At 42.5% G+C, this 17,872-nt stretch overlaps 1 protein-coding gene across 1 annotated transcript in view; it reads left to right on the top strand.

Annotated features, from left to right (window-relative positions):
- Nucleotides 1-3,314: 3,314 nt before the first annotated feature.
- The window catches only part of UQCRC2 (ubiquinol-cytochrome c reductase core protein 2), a 24,789-nt gene continuing 10,231 nt past the window's right edge, over nt 3,315-17,872 (top strand). The window contains exons 1-7 of the mRNA XM_084771919.1: nt 3,315-3,470; nt 5,808-5,891; nt 5,994-6,143; nt 8,282-8,346; nt 9,990-10,046; nt 11,689-11,813; nt 15,443-15,540. Coding sequence (XP_084628045.1) covers nt 3,438-3,470; nt 5,808-5,891; nt 5,994-6,143; nt 8,282-8,346; nt 9,990-10,046; nt 11,689-11,813; nt 15,443-15,540 — 612 coding nt within the window. The 5' untranslated portion in view covers nt 3,315-3,437. The remainder of the gene's footprint in view (nt 3,471-5,807; nt 5,892-5,993; nt 6,144-8,281; nt 8,347-9,989; nt 10,047-11,688; nt 11,814-15,442; nt 15,541-17,872) is intronic.

The raw sequence follows: 17,872 nt of genomic DNA, 5'->3' as shown, positions 1-17,872 counted from the left end.
AAGCTGAGAGTTCAATTCTGAGCATGCACATCAGGTGACTCACAACCACCTATAACTCGAGCTCGAGGAGTTTAATGCCCTCTTCTAACCTCCAGTCAAACCTGTATTTCAGCGTATCTGTGTACACACGCGCGGGCACACACACTGCAAATTAAATATTTTAATCCTATACTTTAAGCTGTTTCTTGGCATAAACTAATTTTGTGTATCTTACAAGTGAAAGCATGTATTATATACCACAAAAATGGCCAAATTTCAACTATTCAAATGGAATCCAAACAGCCAAGTTGTCATTCATCATTTGCTAGAATTAAAAATCATTTTGATGGTGACTTTCCCAATATTTACCAGTATAAATGCACTTGCAGATGTGGACATCACTCTAGTTGGGCGGCATTCTGCCCACTGTCGGTGTTTTAATGTACTGTAGTCATTATAGGGCCATCAAACTCAAGGGAATTTTGAACTTCAGTGCTTTTAACTTTAAACACTGATTTGTAGCCATTTACTAAAAGAAAAACAACTTTTGTTGAAGGAATTTCATCATTTCTGCTTAACTTTTTTCGGAAATGTCTTAAAATTAGATCTTCAAATAATATCACAAAGATCCTTTCTCTGTGGCTCATTGCAACATAATCAATCCTACTACAGTAGGCACAAAGAAATGCAATATAGCCGAATCACAAGACAAGGACTTCAAAACAGCTATTATGAATATGCTCAAAGACCTACAAGGCAATATGAATAAGCAGCACTTCAGAGGGAAGGCTCACCAACAGAGTACAGTGACGAAAAGGAGAATCTAGGCATTGAAGACGATATTGAAGAAATGGATACCTCAGTCAAAGAAAATGTTAAATCTTAAAAAAAAAAAATCCAGGCATGAAAACATCTAGGAAATCTGAGACATTATGAAAAGACCAACTCTATGAAGACAAGAATAGAGGGAGGAGACGAAACCCAGGTCAAAAGAATGGAAAGTAGTTTCAAAAAAATGATTGAAGGAAATTTCCCTAACCTAAAGAAGGAGGTGCAGCCACTTATGTTAGCGCACACCTTTAATCCCAGCACTTGGGAGCCAAAGGAAGGCAGATCTCTGTAAATTCAAGTCCAGCCTGGTCTACGAAGAAAATTCCAGGACAACCAGGGCTGCTACACAAAGAAATTCTCTCTTGGGGTAGGGAGTAAGGGGGGGGGGGTGAGGGGTGGTAGTTGTGGGGGGTGGGGGATACCTATCAAAAGTACACAAAAGTACAAGAAGCATAGAGAAACCAAATAGACAGGACCAGAAAAAGAAATTCCACATTCCTCACAACACATAAAAATCAAAATATTAAAAGTGCAAGGGGAAAAGAACAAGTAACATATAAAGGCAAGCCCATTAGAATAACACTTGACTTCTCGGTGGAGACTCTAAAAACAAGAAGAGGATGTTCTACAAACTCTCAGAGACCATAGATACCAGCCCAGACTACTACACCGAGCAAAACTTTCAATCACAATAAATGGAAAAAAGGAAAACATTCTATGGCAATATCAAATGTAAGAAGCATCTATCTTCAAGTTCAGCTTTATAGAAGAAACCTCAGCCTGAAGAGGTTAACTACACCCAAGAAAACAAAAAGGCATAAATAACCTAGACCAGCAAATCAAAAGGGAGGACCCATATCATAACAACAAAATAACAGGAACCAATAAACACTGCTCATTGATAACTCTCAGAAACAACAGTCTCAAATCCTCAATAAAAAGACACAGGCTAAGAGACTGGATCTGAAAAACAGAACCCATCCTTCTGCTGCAGGCAAGGAACACACCTCAACATCAAAGATAGACATCACCTCATCAAATGTACTCAAGAAGCAAGCCAGAGTAGATTTAATATCAGACAAAATAGACTTTAAGCCAAAACTAATCAGAAAAGATAGGGAAGAACACCACACAGTCGTTAAAGGAAAACTCACCAAGAGAACATTCTACACAGTTATGCACCAAAAACAAGGGCTCCCAAATTCATAGAAGAAACACTACTACAGCTAAACTCACACATGGAACCTCACAGTGATAGCAGATGACTTCAATACCTGATTCTTGTCGTGAACAGGTTATCCAGGCAAAAACTAAACAGAGAAGAAATGCTGGAGCTGGTGTCATACACCAAGTGGTCATAGTAGATATTTACAGAATGTTTCGTCCAAACACAAAAACATGCCTTCTTCTTAGCAGCTCATGGAACCCTCTCCAAAGTTGACCAGATACTTAACACAAAGCAACTCTCAACAGATAAAAGATAAAACAGAAAAAAGCAGATAAAAATCTGAAAAAAAAAATCCTACATCCTATCTGACCACCACACATTAAAACAACACTAGATACCAACAACAGAAAGCTTACAAACTCAAGGAAACTGAACAACTCACTACTGAATGAAAAAATGTGTCAAGAAAGAAAAAAAATTTTTTTAACTTTTTATAATGAAAATGAATACACAACATACTCAATCCTATGGAACACAATGAAGGCAGTTCTAAGAGACAAGTTCAGAGCACTGAATGCCTACATAAAAGAAACAGAGAGATCTCACATTAGCAACTTAATGGCACATCTGAAGCTCTATTCGAACAGATGAAAAAACACCCAGGAGTAGATGGCAAGAAATAATCAAACTCAGTGCTGAGATCAATAAAACAGAAAAGTAATACAAATAATCAATGAAATCTTCTGTCTGTCTTTCTGTGTCTCTCTTTTCTTCTTCTTCCTCCTCCTCCTCCTCCTCCTCCTCCTCCTCCTCCTCCTCCTCCTCCTCCCTCCCTCCCTCCCTCCCTCCCTCCCTCCCTCCCTCTCTCTCTCTCTCTCTCTCTCTCTCTCTCTCTCTCTCTCATATTCCTCAGGAGGAAACAATGATATTTATCTGAGTAGGTACACGAGACCGAACTCTAGTCACTCTCCTCTTGTAGTGCACTGCGAGCCCAGGTACAAGTGCGTCGACCAGTTAGAGGAGGGCGCTGGTCTCCCCAGCCTCTGCGGTCACCAAGGTCACCAAATTCACAGTACCCTGATGGCCTAAAAGTGGCCGAGGAGGATCTCTAGGGGAACAGGAAGTGCCTGCGAGTCCCGGGACCGGAGCAGGACAAGGTAACCGTGACGGTTGCAGACGCAGTTAGGATTACAGGCAGCATGGTCTTGCAGGAAAAGAACACAGAAAGGGTAACCTAAGCTCCCTGCTGCTTGCTCGCCTAGAAGAGCGCTACCTTCTCTACGACCTGAGCTGGGCAGGCCCCGCCTCCAGGAGCAGTGGAGCACGGCGTGTGTAGAGAGACGCTCAGCCAAGGGGGCGTGGGCAAGCTCGCAGTGCACGCTGGGACACTCGGTCATCCGACACCATCTTGCTTTGCTACCGGTGGCGGTGACCGTGGGAAAGGGCATCCGCCAGAACCATGAAGTTCCTCAGCAGGGCCGGCTCCTTCTCGGTGAGCACGGGGGCACGCGTAGGGCAGGGCGGGGGAGGCTCGTCGGCCGCTCGGGGGCTGGATGCGGAGTGTGCAGCCGGGCCTCGGGCCTGGGTCTGCCCTTCAGGTGAACCCCGCGGACAAGCGGGCGGCGGGCGAGCTGAGAGGCCTGGGAGGCTCGGCGGGTCCTGTGAGCAGGAGAGAGCTCACGCCGGGAAAGCCGGAGAGAAGGGTGGGCTTGAGAGCGGCGGCGAGGCGACTCTCGGGAGGCTCCTGAAGGTCACTCCGGGAACAGGTAAGGGCGGAGGCAGACGACCCCCGGGCCGCTGGTTGTCCCAGCTGCGGTCGGTGCCTCAGTTTCCCCACTGTGTGCGAGTATAATAAATGCACTAATGCAGTGCGACACTTATCTCAGTGCTCGCACTTCGCTTTTTGTCACTCCTGAGTCCTGGCATTTGTAAGGTGCTCTTTTCTCGGTCTTTTATTTAAAGGCTTCCTACGGGAGGGGCTCTTGGTCATTCCTCGAGGCTCCTTCCTAACCCTAAATTATGTAGTTGTCACTTGTGGAGGAAGTACCTCATGTATCAGCCCGTTATCACTGTAAAACAGTGATGGTCAAGAAATGAAAGTGGGAGCATTTACAGTTCAGCAAGAGCTAATTTGCCCCCAACTGGCCGGTTCCATGTGGAGCTTTTTGTTCCTAACAGCCCTTGGGGGGGGGGGGGTGCTGCTGTCATCTAGTGGTAAGCGGAGCTGAGCTGCTAAATATCCAACGGACAGCAGCCCCTACAGCACAGAGTTACGACGCAAATGCCAGTAGTAAGTGTTGAGAGACTACTAGAAGGCCAGGCCTGGGTATGGTGTTTCCTTGCGCTTTGTGCTTACATATATGTATTGTCGAATTGTACAAATTTAGGCTAAAGTTGTATTCCTTGAGTCTAGACCAGGCAATTACTAACAGTCCTTTGAGGGCAAGACTTTGCAGGAGAATAAATTGATGTGTGTGTGTGTTTTTTTAAACAAAATAGAAATTGTATGACAGTTGAGAAGATAAGCCTTTCCTGAAAGGAACCAGAGAAATGCAGAGTTTTTAAAATGTTGCCACCCCAAACCTAAATCTTGCTTGGCAGTGGAACTGTGGATTATTCTTATGTGTATACTTGCATATTATGGAATTGCATTTTGGGAAATCACAGCCAAAAAATCACAAGTGGCTACATACACCTTGCCCAGAAAACGAAATTGATAGTGACAAAGAGTTCGTTATGATTCATAATTAGAAAGCAGGACTGAAGGGTTGGTAGTAATACTAAGAACATGTGAACGTTGGCAGCAGATGAACCCAGCACTAATAGCTGAGTGTTCAGTATGCAGCAGTCTGGGCAGTGAGAGTAGGAGTGTTATAGGCCTTTGCAGGTACCTTCCAAATCAGCAGCAACACATTCTTAGCATCACGGGAATGTATTTGCTTGTATTAGTAACCCTGTGAAACCTAAGCATAATTGCAATATCAGAATACTATATTCTTGTGTATAATTTGTAAATATATGTGTATGAATAAAGTGAATATATTTAGGTCCATCATCCAAGTTATTACCTATTATTCTAAGATTTTGCTGTTGCTTTAATCCCTTGTTGATCTTAGGATGATGTAGATATTAGGCCAAAGAAGCTGAGCCCCTTCCTTGGTTGACTGTGCCTAGTAGAGCAGCACCTAAGAGGATGCAAATGTGATGGAGATGTCAGGGGCTTTGAGAAAAGATCCTTAAAGTGATCGAGGTGATAGTGATTATCTTAGCTGGAAATTGAAGAGACTGACAAATATAGGAAGCCATAGTGCTGAAATCTATTTTTAAAGTGTTAACATAACCATCCAAACTTTTCAAAACATTACAACCAGAAGGAAACACTTGAAATTTTAATAAAAGAATTAAAAAGTAAAGAAAATGCGTACTTTTTAAAAAGATCATAGAGAGCTCATTATTCTCTTTAAATCACAAATAAGGTAGAAGTTTAAGAATGACTTAGGCCAGGCATAGGAGTGTAAACCTGTAGTCCGGGAGGAATCATGAGTTTTGAGGTCATCCTGGCCTTCATTCCTTTCCCTCCCCTCCCCTCCCCCCAAAAGGGTAGAGGAAAAAAGAAAAGAAAAGAAACTATTTGCGGGGGGGGGGGGTGGTTTGGGTAGACTGAATGGCTAATAAATTTATTAACGAGATACTTGTCTGAACTTCCCATGATGGTGGTAATTTACTTGAGATCACTGTGTTGAGTGGTGGTGCTGATGCATTGCTTTTACATGTCAAGGACTGTTCTTTTGAGAACACACGTAACATAACCTGTCTTTGTTGTTTTTAGAGATTTTATTCCCTCAAAGTTGCCCCGAAGGTTAAACCTTCAGCAACCCCTGGAGGAGTGCCTCTGCAGCCTGAGGATCTTGAGGTTAGTTCTACTGAGAGGCTCACTGGAGTCCACATCCGCTTAACTTAAGTTCTTCGGGAAAAAGCAGGCGTTGGTGACACCTCTCTTCGGTTTTAACTACAGTTTACCAAATTACCAAATGGCTTGGTGATTGCTTCTCTGGAAAACTATGCTCCTCTGTCAAGAATTGGCTTATTCATTAAAGCAGGCAGCAGATATGAGGACTCCAACAACTTGGGGACCACTCATTTACTACGTCTTGCATCTAGTTTGGTAAGTGTCTTTATTACCTTAGTGTTTGGAAATGATGTGTGACCTTGGGCCTGTAGGGAAGAAAAGAAATAAGGGGCTGAGGATTTAGTAAACCCTTGCTGTGGTGCAGGCTTTAGAACCTGAGTTCCAATAGCAGCACCAGCTGGGCAGTGGTGATGCGTGCCTTTAGTCCCAGAACTGAAGAGGTGGAGGCAAGTAGATCTCTGAGTTTGAGGCCAGCCTGATCCAGAGCAAGTTCCAGGATAGCCAGGGCTGTACAGAGAAACCCTGTCTCAAAAACAAACAAACAAAAAAGCACCCATGTAAAGAAACCAGTCAGAGCCGTGCATGTCTGTGAGGTTGCTATCTTACCAGCCAGGTTAAAAAAGGTAGCTTTCAAAGGGGAGGGCACACCTTTAATCCTAGCACCTGAGAGGTAGAGGTGGGTGGATCTCTGAATTCAAGGCTAGCCTGGTCTACTGAGTGAGTCCAGGACAGCTAAGGCTACACAGAGAAGCCCCATCTCCAAAAAACATAAAAAGGTAGCTTTGGGTTCAGTGAGAAGACCCTGTCTCAGGGGTGTAAGGGAGAGAGCTTCAGAAGATACCCCACAATTTCCTCTGGCCTATTGTGAGTCTGTGTGCGCACAGAAGCAAGCCAGGCATCGGGGTTCACTCCTGTCATCCAAGCACTTGAAAGGTGGAGACAAGATGATCAACAGTTTGAGGCTAGCCTGAACCACATAGAACCTTATGTTAGTAAAACAGCAGAAGCCTGGAAGCAGGGTCCCTCTATTTATTTCCTTGAGCTGTCGTGTCAGACTGGGCAGCTTAACTAAAAGAAATGTATCCTCTTACAGTTTTAGACTTGAAATGGAAGTCAGAGCATCCGCAGGCCCTCCTTCCCCTTCCTTTATATCCTCAGGGTAAAGCTGCAGCACTCCAAAAACAAGAAAGAAAAGCACTACTTTTCTTGTCACTTAGCTGACCTTGTGTCCAGATGTCCTCTTACGAGGACACCTATCATAATGGATTTAGAGCTCCTGCTAATCCAGTATGATTTGACCTTAATTCGTTTACAAAGACCTTGTTTCCTAATAAAGTCACATTTTCAGGTTCTAAGTAGACATGAATCATGAAGGTCTGGTGTTCGACCCTGTAAAATCCCATAATATAAAATGAGAAACCTCAGGATATTAGCCACTGATAATTGTTATTATCCGATTGGATTTTGGAATTAAGACATAAGAAACCAGTAGAAGGGGAAGCAACAACTTTTTATTATAACATTTCTCCTTTCTCTTTCTTCCCTCCAAACCCTCCCACTCTCCTTCAAATTCATAGCCTCTCTTTTCATTGTTACTATATACATTGTGTGTGTGTGTGTGTGTGTGTGTTTCATATACACTCTTACATATAACCTGTGCAGTCTGTATGCTACTTGTATGCGTGTTTTCAGGGCTGACCAGTTGTGCTCTGTTGTCGGGAAGACCACCTATCCCACTCCCAGCTTTCCTCAGTTGCCTGTAGTTCTTTTTGTACAGTTGAGGCCTCATGGACTTTCCCCCTCTTTGGCATGGCCATTGGAGTTGTCCTCGTTAGATACATCTACAAAACATCTCCACACCTAACGTGCAGGAAACGGCATGGGCAGAATGTAAGAGTCAGAGGATCAAGGACTTTGCTGTGAGATGGTGTCTCCTAGTAACGTCAGACACTACACCCATAAAGTCTCACTAATATGCAAGTCTTTTTAGAATAGACAAGTCTAGTAAGCTCATATTGCTAGTAGGATTTTTACACAACTGTATTTTGTATTAAAATCTAAGCCAGGTATGGTGGCATGTGGCTTGTAATTGCAGTACTCAGGAAGCTGAGTTTCAGATAAACCTGACCTGTTTAAAAGTTACAGACCAGCCTGGACCATGTAAAGAGACTTTGTCTCAGAAAAACAAAACAAAAATATACATATATGTGTACATGCATGCAATACATTTTGTTGAATCTCATAATTCTAACTAAAAAGTATCTGCTAGTTAGGACGTGCCAAGTAAAGTTCTGGATCTGCTAATACCAGTTAAAATAGATTTTGATATAGTGTGATGTGTGGCAGACCTGGCATTGAAGAACTATTAAGAAAAATATCCTTTCTTTTTCAAGACTACCAAAGGAGCTTCGTCTTTCAAGATAACCCGTGGAATTGAAGCAGTTGGTGGTAAATTAAGGTTTGTTGAATAGTAACAAGAAATATCCAGGGCTGGAGAGATGGTTCAGGAGTTTAAAGGGTACACTGTTCTTGTAGAGAAGCTGTTGGTTTCCAGCACCGACCTCAGACAGCTCACAACTACTGTAACTCCAGTTCCAGGAATTCAGCACCTTCTGGCCACTACAGTCAGCTCCATTCACATGCGTATACCTGCTCACAGACATGCATGTATACACATCACTAAAAGTAAATCTTTAGATACAGAGGGAGCTGGGCACGATGGTACATGCATTTAACATAGCACTTGGGAGACAGGCAAGGCAAGTGGAGCTCAGTAAGCTCCAGGCCAGCCAGGACTATACAATGAGAGCCTATTTTAAAGTGGTGGGGGAACCCCGAAATAATCAATTATAAGGTGACTCTTATTTGTTAACAAAGGGATTAAAGATTTCTTACACAGAAGGTATTTTCTGTGTATTTATACAGAATTTTCATCAAAAATGTGAAGCATGGCTGTGTATACAGTAGGCACATGTGACTGATTGGGAGCAGATATTTATAGTATTACAGTGTGCAGCACACAATACAGTATACAATATTTCTGGTTGGGAAAAGTAAAAACCATAAATCAGGAAGGGGGAAAAAAAACCGAGAAGGGGGACAAAGAGTAGAAAAAGGCTATTCCCCAAAGAGGAAACCGGAAACAGTGTCGTCAGTGTGGTACTGTGGTGCCTTATCTGTGTCATCTTGTAAAGACTGAAAGCTGAAAGTCCTGTTCAAGGAAATGGACTGATGGAGTGATGGCCGTGATGGGACGATGAAGAGGGGATAGTTTTGGGAGCTAGAAATAATCTCCGTGGCTAAGAATGCCTAGTGCACCTCCAGGGAACCTGATCACCAGCTCTGGGGGATCTCAGACCAGCTTCCGGCCTCTGGAGGCACCTGCACATACATGGCACATGCAAAATATACATAAATAAAATAGGCCTTCTTAAAAGAACTAATAGTTCTCCTAACTGCTGTGTAGTTAGGACGTGAACTAAATATGTATATCTGTGTAAGAGTTTAAAGACTGTACTTAGGGGTATGGTTTCTGGAGTTGAAATAGGGCAATTGCTGTCTAAAGGGTATAAAGTTGAGTATTGCCCTTTTGTTTTTCATTGTAAAATATGTGGAACATAAAGTTTGCCACTTGAAAGGTATATAGGGTTCCATGGCATTAAGTGGCATTTGCTAATCATTACCATTACCACCTCTGGAGCCTCACTGGAACCAACTCAGACTTTGTCCACTAAACTGTGACCTCCCATGCCCTTCATCTTGGCACCATCCTACTTTTTCTGATTTTGACTGTCCTTTTGTTGGAATGCTAGCTTTACTTTTTGCTGTCATTTTGTTTTTCGTATGAATAAGTTACACAAAATGTTTGTTAGTAACTTACTTAACGTAAAGTCCTCAAGGTTCATTCATGTTGTAGCATGAATCAAAATTTGATTACTTTTTAAGGTGGATTTCTTTGCCATTTTTCAAAAAAATACTTCAAAATTTTAGTTGAATATATATGTTCACTGGTAGTACAAAGAATTGGTGCTTTAACAAAGAATATGTAAGAAATGTTATTTTCTAATTTAGATAATTCACTGCAATTTGTTTTCAATTCAGTGTGACTGCAACAAGGGAAAACATGGCTTACACTGTAGAAGGCATCCGGAATGACATGTAAGTACATGCATGTATGGGAACGTCGGCTTTTATGGGGATTCTAGGGGCAGATAGTACAATGACGTGTATGTGTGAAAATGTCGTAGTGAAATCGGCTATTGTATTAAATAAAAATTCATCTGAAAAAAAAAAACGGTTTAGAGACCAGGGAGATGATTTAGTGAGTGATTAAGAATGTATACTGCACTGGGTGCAGTGGCGCACACCTTTAGTCCTAGCACTCACGAGGCAGAGGCAGGCAGATCTGTGAGTTCAAGGCCAGCCTGGTCTATGGAGTGAGTCCAGGACAGCCAAGGCTACACAGAGAAACCCTGTCTCAGAAAACCAAAGAATGTATACTGCTCTTGCAGAGGACCAAAAGTTGGTTCCTAACACCCACATCTGGAGCCTCACAATTGCCTGTAGCTCCAGTTCTGGGGTCTAATGTCCTCTTTCGGCTTCCATAGGTACCTGGACTCAAGTTTATGAGTCTGTGCAGAGGGATATGTATGTAATAAAACTTTCAAATCTAAAGTAGAAAAAAGTTCATAATAAAAATAGAAATAATATTTGCTTTTTTTAAAAGTACCAAGTTTATATTAAACAAGGTAACCTAAACAAGGTGTCAGAAAGATAAATAACATATTCTCTCAGTAAGTCCTCGCTTTTAATGTTTATATGTGTGTGGGGGGGAGAGTGTGGGTGAAAGTTCATGACACTGGAAAGGGAACCACATTACTGCTCAGTTGACTTTGTCACTGTGACTTTAGACTTTTATTGTGAAATATTATTCACAGCCTGGTGTTGACTAGACTCCTAACCACAAATAAGACTATAGTTGAGTATCTTATTTTCTCATAATTAACACACAAAATCTTAGGGACCACTGTCTACTTACTATATAGTGATGTGACCACCACTTTTTGTCTACAAGACACACTGAATGTTACTTATCTTTTAAAAAGAACTAGTTTACTTTATTTTTATTTTTATTTATGCGTATGGGTGTTTTGCCTGCATGGATGTCTCTGTACCACATGCATGGTACCCAAGGAAGCCAGAAGAGGTGTTGGATGCCCTAGGAGTAGTTACAAATGGCTGTAGGCTGCCATATGGGTTCTAGGAGTTGAACCTGGGTCCTCTGGAGTATCAGAAAATGTCCTTAAAACTGCTGAGCCATCAGCCCAACATAAAAGAACCACTTTTTCAAAAGCTACCACAGACCTAGGATTTTGGTACCTTAAATGTTGATTTTACCTTTTTTTTTTTTTTTTTTTTTTTTTTTTTTTTTTTTGGTCCTGGAAATCATCTAGTGCATCTCAACCTGTGGGTCTCGACTCCTTTGGGAATCCCTAACAGTTGCAAAATTACAGTTATGAAGTAGCAATGAAAATAATTTTATGGTTGAGGATATCAAAGGGTCGCAGCATTAGGACGGTTAAGACCCACTGACCTAGAGCCTTGGGGCAGGCCAGGCTGGCCTTCTATCCTTGAGCTCCCATCCATGTTCTTGATTTTTCAAGACAAAGTATTGTTTGATAGCTCAGCCCGCCCAGAAGGCAAAGTCCTCCAGCCTCCGCCTGTCAGATGTCAGCCTCAGGCTGCATGCCACACTGCTGGTGGACGTTTTGACCTGCACCTCTTCCCTGATTGTCTCTAGTGAAATCCTGATGGAGTTCCTGCTCAATGTCACCACAGCGCCAGAGTTCCGCCGTTGGGAAGTGGCTGCCCTACAGTCTCAGCTAAAGATTGACAAAGCTGTTGCCTTTCAGAATTCACAGACGCGTAAGTACATTTGCAGATTCCATCTCATTGTTCCAAGATACTAGCTTAGAGGAGATCCGCTTGTAAACAAAGTCCTATGTGGACATGAAAACATCCCCCGAAAGGTGCTTTCTTACTGAAGAGTTCTTGCTTGTTTTGTTATTACTAAGCAGTTGTATTGTTACTTTCTCCATTGGATAGTGGGCAGATGAGAGTAGACTCCTGCATGTTCTCTCCTTGCTGTGGTAGCTTTGGTTTTGGTTTTGGTTTTGCTTAGAACAAACCCAGCAGCCGTCTGTTGTACAGCTTCTGCTGTTGCAGTTTACAGTTGCATGCTGCTGCCGTCTGTTACTCCCCCTTAGGGTCCTTTCGGAGCGCACCCCACATTTTTTTGTCTTACTGATCTTTTGCTTGTTTATTTTGATTTCCATTTTTATCAGGGTGTATGTATGTTTCTTGGGGAGGAGTATTTGTTTGTTTGTTTGTTTGTGACAAGATTTCTCTGTGTAACCCTGGCTATCCTGGAATTCACTCTAAAGACCAGGCTGGCCTCAAACTCAGAGATCCACCTGCCTCTGCCTCCTGAGTGCTGGGATTAAAGGTGCACACCACTTTGCCCAGCCTGGTTTTTATTTGTTTTCAAAGAGAGAGAGAATGAACAGAAAGTTGGGTGGGAAAAACGTGAGTAAAAGATACTGTACAAAAGTTGTCTTTTAATAAAAAAAATTAAGAAAAAAAAACACTCCATAATTCTTTTTTTCATTCAGCTTTTTTTTATAGATTTATTGTCTATATACTGTTCTGCCTGCATGTACACCTGCAGGCCAGAAGAGGGCACCAGCTTTCATTATAGATGGTTGTGAGCCACCATGTGGATGCTGGGGATTGAACTCAGGACCTTTGGAAGAGCAGCCAGTGCTCTTAACCTCTGAGCTTTCTCTCCAGCCCCTCCATAATTCTTAAAATAACTTTTTTGCATTGATATTTGTAATGTTTGATTATATAGTCTTAACAGATACAGCTGGCAAAGCAAATCTGTAAACACTGCTGTGTTTTAGGTATTACACAGCTTCTGGCAGGAACAGCAATGAGCAGGTAGACCAGAATAGGAACCAGCTGCTGTGACTCTGAGTGACACCAGGGACCAAATGCAAAGCTCTAGAGAAAGAACCTCTCTCCAGCTTCAGTTTGTGTGCCTAATATATCAAGGTGATGCTGTGTCACAGAGGAATGTGATCAAATGACAACGTTGTAGAAAAGATAACTTACACATCCAGGGTGGCTGCTTCTCACCACCTGCATTCCAGCTTTCATCTTTTTCTGACCAAACACATCCTGGAACATCTCTGGCTACTTTCACCTCCATCTCTAGGATGACTAATTTAGTCCAACTTCCTGGTTCCTCACCAGTGATCCTGCTGCTTTGAAAACCAGTGAACATCCTTTAAAAACAGCTTGTGGGTTAGAGTTCAAAGCTCTTGCCTAGCTTTATAGCTTTCATCTGACCCCCTCCTTCTTTTAGTTTTTATTATTATTTATATACCAAAATTGTGCTTACTAATGGGATCCATGTATGTTTTGATACTTGTTTATGTGTGTAATGTTTAAATCAGATTAAACATACCTATCTCCTTAAACATATTTTATTCCTTAACAGTGAAGACTTTGCAAAGCCTTTCTTCTTTCTAGCTGTTGTTTCTTACCCCTACATCTTCTCTTTCTAGCACTTACTGCCACCAACACCCCCCAAAGCGTGCGCGCGCGCGCACATACATACACACACACACACACACCAAGTCAGACTTTGTCTGTTTCCTCTGCATTTTATGCTATTCACAAATTATTCACCTGGGAATCACTCAGTCGTTCTAGGAGAATTTCCACAGATTTTCTTTCTTTCACTCTTTTCCATTTTCCATTGTTGTTCCATGTGTCCAGCTGCACACTTCACTGCTGACATTGCACTCATAACAATTTTATTTCATAATTTTCCCCTCAACATTTTGTGGCCATTGTATCTGACTCATCTTTGTTTCTAGCAACTAGCACAGTCCTTGGCATCAGGATGTGCCAAATAACGAACAGATATAGGAAATAGTTCCAGAGAAGGCACAGAAGCCGGAAGGCAGGGACAGCAGTGCCAGAGCACCAAGAAAGAGTAAGTCCAGGCCAGTGGTAGCTTTTGACTCACAGAAGCTGTGATGAACCTAAGCCTGGCGCTTTCCTAGCCTCCTGTCTCCTGGCAACTCACTCATGACTTAGGGAGGGAACCTGGAGTAAAGTCAGATTCAGATTAAGTGAATTGCTCCTGTCTTGCAGAGGCAGCTGCTCCCCTTTTCTCAAGTATTCCACAGGCACAACCTTAAAAGTTGCCAGAAGTCGTGTGTAACAAATTTCAAGTCTCTGAAAACTTGAATCTCAAATCTGTACAGGCTTGCTGCTGTCTTTGAAAAATACCATAGCTGGGTCCTAGAAACCTACAAGAAGACCATCAAGGCTGCCGGATTGGGACCGAGGGGGTCTGCTCAAACTACTGCACCAACCAAGGACAATACATGCAGTAAACATTGAGCCCCTACTCAGATCTAGCCAATGGACAGGACGTTCTCCACAGTTGTGTGGAGAGTCACGCACGACCCCTCCAGTGGAGTGTGTGTGACAAATGCACAACCCGAGGCGATGACCCCTACCCTGGGAGAGCCTCCTGGAATGGGTCTGACGTTCCTGCCAGGAGCAACTGATTGCAACATTTTTTCTCATTGTTTTGGAATATTCTGTCTTTGTTTTTTCGCTCATATCAGAACTTTCCAAACATGAGTCTGTTACTATGAAACACTCTAACTTGGGACTACAGCCAGGGACCGTTAGGCCCAGAATTTACCACCAAGTTCCACTCCACTTGTTAAAAACAAACATGGCTAAAAGTTAATCACCAGTTAATAGTTTATATTATGACTTATAAATAAAGTGTTTAAAAAATCTCTAGATTGTGACGAATTAAAAAAACTGTCTTGACACACAGATATTTAACATAATAAGAGAACATTGACCTTTGATAAAGAGGACACATGCGTACTGATACCAGTCTTATAACTTAAGAATGATTCAAGATTGATGACAACATTACTCTACATCCTGTATTTTAAATTGTGTGAAAAAAAATGTAACCACAAAAAACACTCCCCGTCTCAAAATGTGTAAAAAAATCTAGCTTGCTTGCCTACAAAATACACTCAGACTTAAACTTTCCCCTATCTATCTTTGTCCACCAATGCTTCAAAGAACTCCCGTTCCCAAGGACCTATACCCGACTGAGATGGTCCCTGACAGGGAGAGTGGGAACTGACTCTGACGTGAACTCTGGTACCCCATATTTGACCACTCCCCCTAGGTGTGTAGGCCTGGTGGCACTCAGAAAGGATAAACGGGCTACCAAGATGAGACTTGATTGTCTGTGACCATATGGTGGGGGAGGAGGTCCCCTTCTGTCACAGACCTGGGGCGGGGGGGAGGAACAAGAGGATACAAGTGAAGGGAAAACAATTGAGATGTAATCTGAATAAATAAATTAATTAATTTTTAAACATTTTTTTTAAAAAACACCATAGCTGTCCGTACGTTTGAGTACCTGTCATTTATCTGTCTCTCAGGTGTCATTGAGAACTTGCACGATGCTGCCTACAAGAATGCCTTGGCTAATCCCTTGTATTGCCCTGACTATAGAATGGGGAAAATAACACCGGAGGAAGTAAGTGATGGAGCTGCATTTATGAATGCTCTCTCTTAGCCACCAAACCATGTAATGTTAAACATTGCTATTTTGGGGTGTTTGCTTGCTTTTGTTTTACTGCCTAATTTTAAGAAATCTGTTCTGCATTTTTTTTTCTTATGTACTTGTTTTTTGACTGAACTTCTTTTTGAACAATATTTTTATATATCTTAACTAAAAAGCTTTTATGACCAAAGGAGTCGTAAAATGAAAATCTAAAACAAGGAAAATGAAAAACAAGAGATTGTCTCACATGAATCTGGAGAGGTGGCTAAGTGTATTAGAGCCCCTGCTGCACAAGCTTGAGCGGCTGGCTTCATATTCCAGCACCCATGTAAAAAGCCAAGAGTGGACACATGTTCCTGTAACTCCAGTGCTGTGGGGTGAAGACAGAAGAATCCCCAGGGCTTGATGGCGGCCAGCCTAGCTCCATATTCAGTAACAGACTCCAGCCCCTTTTTTGAGGGGGGGCGGTTGTTGGGTTCAATTTTTTTTTTTTTTTAAGACATGGTTTCTCTGTGTAACCTTGGCTGTCCTGGGCTCACTTAGTAGACTAGGCTGGCCTCAAACTCAGAGAGATCTGCCTGCCTCTGCTTCCCCGAGTGCTAGGACTGCAGACGTATGCCCCTGCACCTGGCGAAACCCTATCTTAAAGGTATAAGACAGTGACAGAACAGAGCACCTGACATCCTCCTCTGATCTCTGTACATGTGCATGTACCGCATGTACACATGCACACACACTGAGTATACAAGGAGAAGAAATGTCATATACGTAGCTAAAGAATGCATGCTCTCAAGGATGTCTAGTCAGCATGCTGTGTAATTGTAAAGATTAGAAACAAATCAGTATTCAGCGTCAGGAGATTACTTACGTGGCTTCTTACAGAATGGCACACTGCTTACTCACTCAGAAACGTTAACTGAGGGCTGCTGAGATGGCTAGCCAGTACAAACTTGCCACACAATCCAGTGACTTTAGTTTGATCCCACATCCCATCATTGAAAGAAGAGAACCAACTGCCTAAAGTTATTTTTTGGCCTCCATACATTTACCACGGCACAGTCAAACCTGTACTCACATACACCATAATAATTAGTGCAGTGGGGTGTGAGGCAGCTAGTCACATTGCATCTGCAGTCAGGAAACAGCTGGGTGAATGTCGGTGCTGCTCTGTTAGCTTTCTCCTTCCTGTTCAGTCCCGGATCCCAGCCCATGGATGTTGCCACCCACACTTAGGGTGGGCCCTTCAGTCAACTTGATAAATGGTGAAGCATCACAGAAACCCTGGTGTTGATAGCAAGTAAAGCTTTAGACAAATTGGTTTCAAAAATGAGTAGGACAGATCTATCTCCAAAAAAAAAAAAAAAAAGGAAAAGAAACAAGGAGGGGAAGTGAGTAGGAGAAGCATAGTTACAGTATTCTGTCATGTTGATAGTGTTGTATGGTACCTGTGTCAAAATACAGTAAATTAGGTAGACTGTGTAAAGCCAGGGTAAAACACTCAGGACATAAAATTAGACTTTTTTTTTTTCCATTTCAAGCCAGTATATACTCTTAATTTGTTTTCATTCATTTTTTTCCCACTTTTGTTTCTGGTGTGATGTCTATGTATGCATGTTTTACATGTTTGTGAGGAGAAAACAGGTGTGTACACGCATGTGGAGGTTCAAGGCTGAGGTCAGGAATCACCCGCGATCACCCTTCCACCTTATTGATTGAGACAGGGTCTCCTAATCACTCACAGAGCTCTAGGTGTTGCCTGGCCTACTTCCCATGGCTGAAACTACAGGCAGGCCTCCGTGCCCACCTGGCATGTCCATGGCTTCTGGGTTCCAGGCTGGTTTTGATGCTTGCGCAGCAAGTGCTTTAATCATTCTTCCCCAGCCATTCACCCAGTTTTAACTGACATACAGTTCTCATATCGTTCGTTATGTTTAAATTCAGTGACTTTATTGCAGTTTTCATCTCAGTTGTAGAACCATGAGCACAATGAAAGTCTTGTTTTGTTTTGTTTTGTTTTGTTTTGTTTGAAAAAGGGTTTCTCAGTGTAGCCCTGGCTGTCCTGGAACTTGCTCTGTAGACCAGGCTGGCCTCAAACTCACAGACATATGCCTGCCTCTGCCTCCCGAGTCCTGGCATTAAAGATGTGACACCTTGCCCAGCTAAGCCAGCTCCTCTAAGCCATCGTTTTCAGTAATAAAATCACAGTGTGATGAGCAATAGCTAGTCCTTCATAGTGCATTATGGCAACGTTCAAACCTGGGAGTTTGTTTCCTGCCGTGCTGCACTTGTATTTATGCTAATATAA

Source organism: Acomys minous, assembly GCF_964271855.1.
Source record: "Acomys minous genome assembly, chromosome: 2".
NCBI classification, from domain to species: domain Eukaryota; kingdom Metazoa; phylum Chordata; class Mammalia; order Rodentia; family Muridae; genus Acomys; species Acomys minous.
Note: the sequence above shows the minus strand (reverse complement) of the source record. Positions and strands in the feature narration are given on the sequence as shown.